Source organism: Chelonoidis abingdonii, chromosome 6, assembly GCF_003597395.2.
Source record: "Chelonoidis abingdonii isolate Lonesome George chromosome 6, CheloAbing_2.0, whole genome shotgun sequence".
In the NCBI taxonomy this organism is placed as follows: Eukaryota; Metazoa; Chordata; order Testudines; family Testudinidae; genus Chelonoidis; species Chelonoidis abingdonii.
Genome location: NC_133774.1, coordinates 97,787,367 through 97,799,919, shown reverse-complemented (window position 1 = coordinate 97,799,919; position 12,553 = coordinate 97,787,367). Strand labels below are relative to the sequence as shown.

At 51.8% G+C, this 12,553-nt stretch overlaps 2 protein-coding genes across 3 annotated transcripts in view; one reads left to right on the top strand and one right to left on the bottom strand.

Moving 5' to 3' along the window:
- Positions 1-12,553, bottom strand: part of ENTREP1 (endosomal transmembrane epsin interactor 1) — a 380,498-nt gene that overhangs the window by 284,083 nt on the left and 83,862 nt on the right. The window lies entirely within an intron of this gene.
- APBA1 (amyloid beta precursor protein binding family A member 1) overlaps positions 1-12,553 on the top strand; it is a 162,973-nt gene that overhangs the window by 127,167 nt on the left and 23,253 nt on the right. For both annotated transcript variants that reach the window (XM_075067272.1, XM_075067271.1), the window contains exon 5: positions 7,425-7,570. In XM_075067272.1, the coding sequence (XP_074923373.1) occupies positions 7,425-7,570 (146 nt within the window). The remainder of the gene's footprint in view (positions 1-7,424; positions 7,571-12,553) is intronic.

The following is a 12,553-nucleotide window of genomic DNA, read 5'->3' as shown; positions in this document are numbered from 1 at the left end:
TGCCCATGCTGTACCTGCCCTGTGGATAAATAATTTTTTAAAAATTATATATATAAGGTTCCTCCATCACTAGAATTAACATAAGCATATACATACTTGAATGTTCTGTGTGTACACCTAAATATTCAGCTGTATGCCATAAAACATAAATAATATAAAGTAATGATAGCATGGAACAAGCAGGGACATTCTAAGTTAATTTTCTTACTTTGTCCTTAAAACTCTTACAGTTGGCTTTTTGATTTATATAATGATGAGAGTTGAAGCCAACATCAGATTTCTGTCCTGGGATTCCTTGGATTGTTTTCCAATATGCTGCATTTGGAAGGCTGTACATTAAAAATACATTTTTACAGAATTTCAGAGAGCTGATTCAGTCTTTGAGGTAGATACTGTAAGAAAAATAAAATGTCACCACTTTAAATTTTATGACAATAAAATGTTGATAACTTTACAAAGAGTGAATTATCACAAAAGTAAATGCTATGTATATTTTAATTAAATTTGAACCCAGATTTTTCTTTCCTGTAAACCGATAAGCAGTGTGTTATATTAAGCTGCCTTCGAGATCATCATGAGAGATTAAACCTTTAAAGAGGAAAATCCAGTTCTCAGCAGCTGAAAGATCCAAGGGGAGAATATTGCTTCAATTTTAAAGTGATCAATCTGAAAAACCATAGTTCATATAGATATTATAGAGATTTGTCCTGCAAGGGACCGAGTGCCTCCTGATGAGCATCATAAGCTTGCACTGATACCAATGACAGTTAAGATTTCTCAGCAATTTGCAGGACCAAGTCAGTAGTATATATTAGCCCAAGTATAAATCCCTTACTTTGCACATCTAGCATCAGAGCCTATAGCAAGGAGAGTTTCTTCATCTAAATCAAAATTATCCCTCCTAAAGAGATCAATCCCTCCTGTATGACTTTTGTGAGTAGGTCTGGCATAAAACTATATACTCTTCAATGTGATGTGACAGTTTTTAACTCCACTCTGGGGAAAAAAATCATACCTATAAAATGCTCTGAGGAGATTCCACTGATCATCATTCCAGTTATGGTCAGTGCTTGAAAAAGAAAGGTGATCGTGGTTAATATTGAATTTATGTCCCTGTTATTTTTATTTTAGACTCCAGCTAAATGATATGATTATCTTATTGGAAGTGGAGAGAGAGACAGAAATGAAAAGGCTTTGTATTTTTTGTAGGAATGAAAATACATTGTTCTTCTTCAAGTGGTTGTTCATGTCCATTCAAAGTAGGTGTGCGTGCTCCGTGTGCACGCCAGCCGGAAGATTTTCCCCTAGCAGCGTCCGTAGGGTCGGCCCTGGCGCCCCCTGGAGTGGCGCCACTATGGTGCCTTATAAAGGAGCCCGCCGACCCTCCACGCCCTCAGTTCCTTTTTACCGCTGGTGACGGCTAGCTGGAACTTCTCTTGCGCATAACAAGTTAGCAGTGTCCTATCCTCGTGTATAGTCCTTGTATATAGTTATGTTATAGTTAGTTTGCTTAGGTCCCCTGGGTTTAAACTCTGCAAGGACTGCGGCAAATTCATGCCCAAGAGTGACCCGCACTCTGTTTGTTTGAGGTGCCTTGGAGAGAGCTACCAAAAGGACCGGTGCTCTATCTGCAGAGGCTTCTGCCCGAGAACTCTCAAAGACAGAGTTCAAAGACTTAGAGTCCTCCTGATGGAGGCTGCCCTGCGGCCACTCTCGGACCCGGAAGCAGCCGAGGCGGTGCCCAGCACGTCTTCCTCGGTGCAGAGCGCCTCGGCACCGGCATCAGGACTTAGGGCCCAGTCCAAGTCGTCTAAAACCCGGCATCGGACAGAGTCGAGTCATAGGAAGTCGGCCTCAGTGCGGCACCGCTCACCGTCACCGGTGTCTGCTAAGAAGAGAAAGCCGGTGAGGGAACGGTCACCCCACCAGGACCCAAGGCCAACACCATCCGCGGGTGCAAGCGGACAGGCTGGGCTACAGCCCTCGACTGCTCCATCGACTCCCACACCGCAGAGAGGGCGGTCGAGTCCGGACCGGCCTAGATCCCCGGACCTGAGCAGAGACTTCCGCCTCCCTTCGACACCGGAGGCGTTCATGGCAGCCTCAGGCTTGATGGGACTCCCGGCGCCAGCCTCCCTGCACCATAGGGAGTTGCCTACCGCGGCCTGTCCCCCAGTACAATCGAGGGGCAAGCCGGCCATGCTGTAGCCTCCCTCCCCACACCGCACCGCTAAGGCAGCACTGGACCAAATAAGAGGCTCCCCGCTGCCTCGGCACTGCTCTCCAACGGCACCGGGTGCTGCTCGCCCCAGGTCCTCGTACTCAGAGACTTCAGACTCAGAGGCAGACTCCTACCGCTTCAGCCAGTCGCGGACTAGGAGATCGGTTTCGGGGGTGAGCCACCAGCATTACTCACAGTGGCAGCAGCAATGGCATCCGCCCTCACAGTGGCCGTTTTGGACCCCCTGGGCCTACCACCAGTCGGTAGGCCAGGCGTTTTGTCCTCAATCAAGGTCGGCCTCGGTTTCCTCAGCGTCGGTGGCCCCGGCGCAGCTGCCTCCTCCACCGGCACTGTCGCCGGGCAGGGGTGTGCCATATCCAAGTTCAGCACCCCCAGCGGAGCAGCAGCACTGGCAACGGCTACAGTTCGGGCTCAGCCGGCACTGCCTGATACGCCAAGCCGCTCACTGGTGACCCCCGGTACCGGTCACGATGCCGCATTTAGAATTGGAACCGGCCCCACAACCACAGTGCCGTGTGCCGCAGGACCCCAAAGGACTGCACGCACCGAAGGAAGGGCCGATCCATGTAATTTCCTCGTCTTCCTCCCCGGACGAAGCGGTCTTGGGCACGGCTGCTGCACCGGCCCTGGTGGACACTCGAATCCTCCAACAGCTGCTCCGGCGAGCAGCTCAGAGCCTCACAATCCAAGCTGAGGAAATCGAAGTGGACACGGACCCTGTAGTAGACATCCTGGCTCCCTCAGGGCCATCCAGGGTGTCTCTCCCGCTGATAAAGACTACAGCGGATATGTCCCGCACCTTATGGCAAACGCCAGCCTCACTGGCCCCTACTGCCAAGAGAACAGAGCGGCACTATTTTGTCCCCTCTAAAGGGCACGAACACTTGTACACCCAGCCCCCGGCCCCCCGGACTCCCTGGTGGTGGATGCGGCCAACCAACGAGAGCGTCAAGGGTTTCAGGGGTCAACACCAAAGAGCAGGGATGCTAAAAAACTCGACCTCTTTGGCAGAAAAGTGTACTCCGCGGCAGGCCTACAATTCCGCCTTGCCAACCAACAGGCAATTGTAAGCTGATATGGTCATAACAAGTATTCAGCCATGTCGAAGTTTATGGAGCTCCTTCCCCAGGACTCGAGGTCAGTGTTTTCGGCCCTGGTGGAGGAGGGGAAGCTGATCTCTCGAGCCTCTCTCCAGGCTGCCCTAGATGTGGCGGACTCAGCCTCACGCACCCTGGCCACAGGCCTGGTCATACGGTGGGGAGCCTGACTCCAGGTCTCGGGCCTGCCCTATGACGTCCAGCAGACCATTCAAGATCTCCCCTTCGAGGGGCAGATGTTGTTTTCAGAAAAGACGGACAAGCGTCTGCATAGCCCGAAGGACTCGCGGGCCACGCTTCGCTCGCTGGGCTTGCATACCCCTGCGACCCAGCGCAGGCAGTTTAGGCCGCAGATGGCCCCACGCCCTTACCAGCCTCAGACTCGCCAGGAGCTGAGGCGCAGGTGGGGCAGAAATGGCAGGAGATGTCACCAACGCCACCCCCCGGCCAGGCGTCCGGTCAGTCGAGGCCACCATCGGGGCCTAGACCCCCTATTTGATGGTACGGTCAAGGGCGACCTACCTATTGAGGCTCTGGATCCTTCTACCCCTACCTTTGGGTCACATCTGTCCCCCTTCTACCGTACCTGGTCCTGAATCACGTCGGAGAGATGGGTGCTCCGCATGGTAGAAAGGGGATATTCTATCCAGTTCTCCTCCCTCCCGCCCCACCAGCCCCCCTCCCCGACCCTCTTCAGGGATCTATCTCACGAGCAACTTCTAAGTCAAGAAGTGAAGTCCCTCATGGAGGCAGGGGCGGTGGAGGAAGTCCCTCAGGAGCTCAGGGACAAAGGCTTCTACTCTCGGTATTTCCTAATATCGAAGGCGAAAGGGGGCCTGAGACTCATCCTAGACTTGTGGCGGCTGAACAAGTTTGTACGAAAGCTCAAATTCCGCATGTCTCCTTGTCCTCGATTATTCCCTCCCTGGATCCAGGAGATCGGTATGCTGCCCTCGACTTAAAGGACGCTTATTTCCACATTGCCATAATTCCCCGACACTGTTAGTACCTCAGGTTTGTCGTGGCTGACGCCCAACTGCAGTTCACGGTGCTCCCGTTCGGCCTGTCAGCTGCTCCAAGGGTCTTCACGAAGTGCATGGCAGTCATGGCGGCCTTCCTGCACAGGCAGGGCATCCAGGTATTCCCCTACTTGGACGACTGGCTCATAAAGGACTGCTCCAAGGAGCAGGTGGAGACCCAGGTGGTGTTCATCAAGTGGACCTTTCTCAATCTCGGCCTCTTCTTGAATGAAGCCAAGTCAACCCTGTCTCTGACACAATGAATAGAGTTCATAGGAACAGTTCTGGACTCCACCCACGCCAGAGCGTACCTGCCGGAATCCAGGTTCTATGCGATTTCCGAACTCATCCTTGGACTGCACCGCGCTCCGATTACCACAGCGCAAGTTTGCCTCCGGCTGTTGGGTCACATGGCAGCATGCACCTATGCGGTAAACCATGCCAGACTCTGACTTTGCCCGCTACAGTCCTGGTTAGTGACAGTATATCGCCCAGCCAAGGACCTCTTGGACTCAATGGTGTCCATTCCCCACTAAGCTCGCTGCGGTGGTGGCTCAACCTGCAGAAGGTGTGCATGGGTGTCCCCTTCGCTGCCCTTCAACCCTCCCTCTCTCTGGTAACAGATGCCTCGGATCGGGGTTGGGGAGCGCACCTGGGACACCTCAGGACACAGGGCTTGTGGTTGCTGGAGGACCTCGACTTGCATATCAATGTCAGGGAGCTGAGAGCAGTTCGCCTGGCTTGTTTGACCTTCCGGTCCCACCTTGCCGGCAGATATGTTTCAGTCCTCTTGGACAACACGTCGGCAGTCTTTTATATCAACAAACGGGGGTGCACGCTCCTCTCCCCTGTGCAGGGAAGCCCTCGCGCTGTGGGATTCCTGCGTCCACAATGCTACTCACCTGACGGCATTCTACCTTCCGGGGGAAGTTTGGCGGACACCCTCAGCCGCTCGTTCCGGGGTCACGAGTGGTCCCTCTGATGGGACGTGGTACACTCAATTTTCCAGCTCTGGGGCTTTCTCCGGTTAGACCTGTTCGCCTCAAGGGAAAACAGAAAGTACCGACAGTTCTGCTGTCTCCTGGGCCGCGGTTAGGGGTCTCTGTCGGACGCCTTCCTACAGTCTTGTGGGGTCGGTCTGCTCTATGCCTTTCCTCCGATTCCCCTGATACACAGGGTGATTTTGAAGATTCACAGGGACCACGCATGAGTAATCCTGATAGCTTCGGCCTGGCCGCGCCAACATTGGTACACGTCACTCCTGCACATGTCCGTTCAGGCGCCCTTGACGCTGCCCCTGCTCCCGGACCTGATCACGCAGGACTGGATCTCCCTCTGCTACCCGAACCTGGAATTCCTTCACCTCACAGTATGGATGCTCCATGGCTGAACCCGGTGGAGGTGCAGTGCTCCCACCAGGTCAGACAAGTGCTACCCGGTAGTAGGAAAGCATCAACTAGGGCCACCTACCTGGCCAAATGGAAGCGCTTCTCTGTATGGTCGGGTCAGCAAGGTCACAATCCGCTGGGGGTCCCAATGCCCATTGTCCTAGACTATTTGCTCCACCTCAGACAACTGGGCCTCTCCCTCTCCTCGATTCGTGTTCACTTGGTGGCCATCTCGGCTTTCCATCCGGGAGAGGGGGGTACCTTGGTGTTTGCGAACTCACTGGTCGGATGTTTCCTCAAAGGTATGGACAGGCTAAATTTCCACATGTTTGTTAGCCGGCCCCTGCTTGGGACCTGAATCTGGTCCTCTCCGCCCTCTTGGGATCTCCCTTTGAGCCTCTGGCTTCGTGCTCCCTGTTGTACTTTGTCATATAAGACCGCCTTCCTGGTGGCGATCACCTCGGTCAGGAGGGTGTCGGAGCTCAGGGCGTTAACATCCGAGCCCCATACACTGCCTTCTATAAGGACAAGGTCCAACTTAGACCTCACCCGGCTTTCCTACCCAAGGTCGTCTCACGGTTCCACATGGGTCAAGATATTTTTCTCCCGGTGTTTTATCCGAAACCACACTCTTCCAATGAGGAGCGGAGGTTACATTCCCTGGATGTCCACAGGGCCTAGTTTTTTACATCGAGCGTACCAAGCCGTTCAGACGCTCAACTCAGCTCTTCGTCGCAGTGGCAGAGAGGATGAAAGGGCTCTCGGTCTCATCTCAGCTAATCTCTTCATGGATTGCGACCTGCGTCCGGGAATGCTACCGCATAGCTAAGACCCATGTCCCTCCGGTCACGGCCCACTCCACTAGGGTGCAGGCCTCCTCTGTGGCATTCCTGGCTCAGATCCCGACTCAGGAGATTTGTAGAGCGGCCACGTGGTCCTCCATCCACACGTTCTCGTCACACTATACCATCATGCACCAGGCTAGGGATGATGCAGTCTTCGGTCGCACAGTACTCCAGTCAGCAGTGGTCTCCGACCCCACCTCCTAAGGTTAGGCTTGTGAGTCACCTACTTTGAATGGACGTGAACAACCACCTGAAGATGAAAAAATGGTTACTCACCTTTTAGTAACTGTTGTTCTTCGAGATGTGTTGTTCATGTCCATTCCAATATCCACCTTCCTGCCCCTCTGTTGGAGTGCCGGCAAGAAGGCACTGAGGGGGTGGAGGGTCGGCGGGTGCCATAGTGGCGCCACTCCAGGGGGCGCCAGGGCCAACCCTACGGATACTGCTAGGGGAAAATCTTCCGGCTGGCGTGCACGCGGCGCGCACACCTACTTTGAATGGACATGAACAACACATCTCGAAGAACAGCAGTTACTAAAAGGTGGGTAACCATTTTTTTGTTTTGCTCTAGTTAACCTTGTCTCATGGAGCAAATTATTGCGGGAGGCAGGTTGGATTAGCAATTGCAATTTCTATTTTAGAGATGTTGAAAGCACTTTGCTCGGTGTTTTTGTTTGCCTTGATTGAAAATGTTGGTTGTCCTGCCATCATGCTAACTCTAAATAGCTTAGAGCAGCATTTATAGCCATCAGATGCAGGCTAAGTAGTGCAAGAGCTGTTTCTCTCCATAGTATAACATAATTTTGCTCAGCAATTTGTTTTCTGTGTTATAGTTCCTGGACCCTGTGATCCTGAAGACTTAATTGATGGAATTATTTTTGCTGCCAATTACCTTGGCTCCACTCAGCTCCTTTCTGACAAAACTCCCTCCAAGAATGTGCGAATGATGCAGGCTCAGGAAGCTGTCAGCAGAATCAAGGTGAGGAATGTATCTTGCTGTTCATGTGATTGGTGTTTTCAAAATGCAGATGTGGGTGTTGCATGCTTACCCAGGTATTCCTCCCTTTTTGCTATGTGTTGTTTCAAAGGTTAGATGCCAGTTTATCCTTTCTTCTGAAAGAGATTCATCTCATCTTTTTGGTCTGATTTTGGGGCTTGAGTGGGAAGGAGGATGCACTGGATAATTTGGTTTAATATGCCTTTTAGATTCTAGTCATCAAAGCTTATGGTGATCTAAATGGTGGTGTAAGTTATATCATAGATGTAAGATGTGAGAAAATAGGTTTAGAGGGAAATTTATATGATGTATACTTCTTTTGCCCATGCTCTAATTTGGCATTCAGTGAAAGTTATACTACATTAACAGTCACACCCATTTTCTGACCACTTCACAGGCAGGCAATCCCAGCAGCCAGAAGGCTGTAAGAAATAGTTCATGTAACCTCGGACATTAAACCTTGGACCTATGGTGAAAGAATAAATATTGGCCAGATCACCAGGCTTATTCTCTAATTTTAAACTGAAGATGCCATAAATTCTTTAATTGCCAGTTGGCCACCTGAGATGGACAGCTGGCTGTCTCATTCTAAGGAAGGTAGTTCTGAAAATGCAGGACTGTCCTAGTATTAGTCTACATTGTCAACACTGGGTGTGTGTGTATGTGTATTATGCTGTGCTTTGTTTCCGAAATACTTTTCTAAAAGGATGCTGTAGTTTTGAGAGGCACTTTTCCCCACTGCTGCATAATGGTATTTCATATTGCTTACAATAATTCAGTTACCAAATATCTGATCAGAAAATATATTTTCATTAGTTCAATATCAAAATGTTCACAGGTCGCTGGTATCCAGAATGGTGAACACCCAATACAGGCTGTGTTTGATAACATTGTAAATGGGGCTGGTAGAGCCACCTATTATTAAGGTTGCCCAACGCGTCCATAATAAGACTCTGTTTTTAGTTGCTTCTAATTTTGCCAGGATTTACTCACTTGAGCTGAAATTCTGCCTCGAGCTGAAATTCTGCCTCAAGCTGAAATTTTTTCTGGAAAACTTCAGCCAAAACTGTTCAATCATTTCTGAGAACGAAGCCAGGGGAAAATGCATTGTTGTGGCCATGTTAAAAAAATTCTGGGGACTTTCTCTTGGAGAAGCTCTAGCGTCTCTGGTCACGCTTTAAAGTAGGGACTTGAAAGTTGGCAGAACAGTGGCCTTTCTGTCCAGTATGTCCCTTTTGCCATCTCTATGAAAGTCCTTCCAAACAGGGCAAAGTTATAAGCCTTTGAAAAATCACAGTTCACACATGCTCAGTAGAGACTTTGATTTTAACAACTACAATTTCAGAAGGTTTTGTCCTAATTGAACGTGCTTCACCTTCTCACACTTCCTATTGCTGAAGTGACTCCAGTGAGCAATGGAGCATGCCGCAGCCTAGGACTACAAAGATTAACTCCGATTTTCCCTGTGATGGCTGCTCCAAGCCAGGATTAGGCTAAGAATTGGAACCAAGAGCAGGGTGCCTGTCTCTCTTGTGCTCGCAAAGACACTCTGCTGGCAACCAGGCAGCATGGAGGAGAAATACCTTATTTAAATGCAAAGGGGACAAAAGCTGGACTAGTGGGAGAAACAGGAGTAGATTGGGAGTCTGCTGAGACTGAGAGAGAAATGTGACTCAGAGCTGAGGGGGGAGACTGAGACTGGTTGGGCAAGGGGACTGAGGTTGGGGATTGAGTGTGGATGGGCCGGCTGGGGAAGGAAGCTGTGGGGGAACACTGAGGTCAGACTGATTGCTGAGAGTTAAGAGGGAGACTGACTGGCTGGACAAGGAGACTGGAACAAAGAACCAGGGAGGTTTGAATCTGGGAGAAGGAGCTGGAGCAGGTGGGGAGGAGACTGAGACTGGATGAGGTGAGGGAGTTGTCAGGGAAACTAGGATGAGGAGACAGTAGGGAGGGAAGGAGAGAGACAGATCAGATGAAGAGCTGGGAACTGGGACTGGCTAGGCAATGGGATTGGGAACAAGGAGTTGAGGTGGGAGGCGGGAACCGGGATTGACTGGGCAAGTAGATTTGAAGGAGGCGGGGAGGGGAAGAGACTTGAGAGCAGGAGTGAGAATGGGACTTGGACAGTGAGCCCAGAGGGGAAGACTAGGACTGGCTGAACAATGAGACTGGGATGGCAGGAGAAGCCTGAGGAGTGGAGACTGGGACTGGATAGACAAGGAGATTGGGAGAGGCAGAAAGAGCCAGGGATGGGTTTGAGACAGCACAAGGGCAGATTGACGGGGATGGGACAGAAGGGATCAAACTACAGGGAATGAGCCGAAGAGTCTATGCCCTAGAGTGAATTTCCCTCTGGAACCTGGAATGGAACCCAAGATTCTTCTTCCAGTGCTTGCTCATGTCCATTCCATTCTGGTGTGCGCGCACTTGCTACGTGCACCGGTGCCAGAAGTTTTTCCCTCAGTGGTATACGTAGGGGACCAGCTCTGGCGCCTCTGGAATGGCCTGCACATGCTGCAGTATAAGGAGCACCCAGTGTTGCATTACCCAGTGGTTTTCTTCTGCATAGTGTGTAAATACTTGCTATTTACTGTAATAAGTGGTTCTTTTGTGTTTTAGTGTTAGTAGTATTAACTTAGATAGTCCAGTTGGGACTTTTGCCCAGGGCCGGGGTATGCCCCATTCCCCAGGCTTTAAGCTGTGTGAGTGAGTGCTGTCGGAAGCCCATGCTGATTAGCGACCTCCATCAAAGCTGCTTGAAGTGTCTGGATGACATTGGCCCACATCAGCAACCAGTGTTGAATCTGCAAGAGCTTCAAGCCAAGAACCAAAAAGGAGCGGTACATAAGGTTGAGAGTGGTCCTCTTGGAGTTGGCCCTCGCGCTGGTCTGCGAGCCGCTGAAGTCACAGAGTGTGTCATCATCGGTGCAGAGTGCACCTTCAGCACAGACTTCCCGATAGCACTCCCAGTCATCAGTACCAGCGAAGGGGCTTAAGAAGTGCCAGGACAAAGGGCACTCCCTAGCTCCACGCAGGGCAAAGGCAAAGGCTGCAGAGGAGCACAGACCCCAGAGGGACAGCTACTCTCCGGTGCCCAGACTAGCACTGACATACCCAGCGAGACCCTCCAACCATAGATCCCAGCATAGCTTGCAGGATTCCCGGTACTGGTCCCCTGCGGGATTGCATGGCTGGCATGGTACCAAGGCGCACCAGTCCCCGGAGCAGGACCAGTCTCCGAACAGGAGACATCGCTCCCCAAGGCACAGGTCCCCAGTGGAACCACAATGCAGAAGATCCCCAGCATCGAGGGGGACATCGTGAGATCCACAGTACCAACTGGCTTCGTCTAGGCGTCACTCATCACCATCACGTTCCTGATCGCTGGAATCTCGGTACCAGTTGAGGAGCTCTAGATGTCAGTCACCGGATACCCGTTGCTGATCCTCCGAGTTCCATCGCTGGCCTCCGAGCAGCCATTGGTGGGATTCAGAGATCCAGTACCGGTCCTCCTGCAATGAGCAGCACAGAAGCCAGCAGGAGGAGGACTCTGAAGCCTCATCGGCACTGCGGTGGTCTCCGAGGCATCACTCACCCTCCTCAGACAAAGAGGAAGAGGCACTGGGCCATTCGAGCCAGTCGCTCTCAGTTAAGCACGGAGGAACTCCTCTGATATTGCCAGCCAGTGCTTGGCCCCAAGGTCAGTGGCTTCCCCCGTGGCAGTTCTGGAACCCACAGGGGTTTCCGCAGGCACTTAGGACTCTCATCCAGCACTCAGGGTCAGGTGTGTCAGACAGGAGATTGGCAGCCATCTGCTACCCTCCCCCAGCATCGGATTGTGGGGTCAGAGCACGGTGATTAGGAGCTTACTACTGGGGTGAAGCTAACCCAGAGGTGGAAGTTGCACCCACCCTTCCCACAACCCCTACCGCATCGTCTTCGTCTGACTTCCCAGTTGATGTCTCAGGATGATGCTAAGGCACACCAAGAGCTGCTTAAGAGGGTGGCAGCAAGCCTGGGCTTACAGGGAGAGGAGGTTAGCAGCACCCTCTGATGGCCTGTTCAACATTCTGGCTGTAGTAGCCCCATCCAGGGTGGTGCTTACTATACATGAGGGGGTGGCAAAGCTGATGAAAGCCCTCTAGCAAACCCTTTTCTCCCTCCCGCCCATTTCTAAGTGGGCGGAAAGGAAGTATTATATCCCTGCTACAGGATCTGAATATTTGTACACTTGCCCTGCCCCAAACTCCCTTGTGGTATCTGCGGCCAACAAGAGAGAGAGACAGGGTCAACCTAGCCCTACTCCCAAGAATAAGGATGGAAAGAGGCTTGCCTGATTTGAGAGGAAGGTTTATTCATCTGCCAGACCCCAGCTCAGAGTGGCTAACGACCAGGCCCTCCTTGGCAGATATGATTTTAGTGTTTGGCAGTCTATCGCAAGGCTTCCGGACATGCTGCCCGAGAAGTCCCAGATGGAGTTCCTGCTATCATCGAGGTGGGAAAAATGTGGCAAGGACCTCCCTTCAGGCCGTTTCAGATGCAGCGGACTTGGCCATGAGGTCCATGGCCACGGTGGCAATGAGGTGGGCATCGTGGCTGATGTCTTCTGGGCTGGCTGCGGAAGCCCAACTCTCACTACAGGACCTCCCCTTTGACAGCCTGGCCCTGTTTGCAGAGCAGACAGACACAAAATTACATGGGCTGAAGGACTCCAGGGCTACCCTTCGGTCCATTGGCCTATACACACCAGCCCCTGCTAGCAAGAGGTGCAAGCTGTAGCAACCTCATAGACCTACTTCCCTCGAGGGAGCAAGCGGGCATTTTGAGGGTATGCCCCAGGGCGACATCCCAATCTTCAAACTGGCTCCTCCCCCTCTTTGTTTTGCCAATTGCATTTCTTATTTCCTTCCCGCTTGCACTGCAATAACTACAGACCGGTGAGCCCTCAGCATGGTGGCAGTG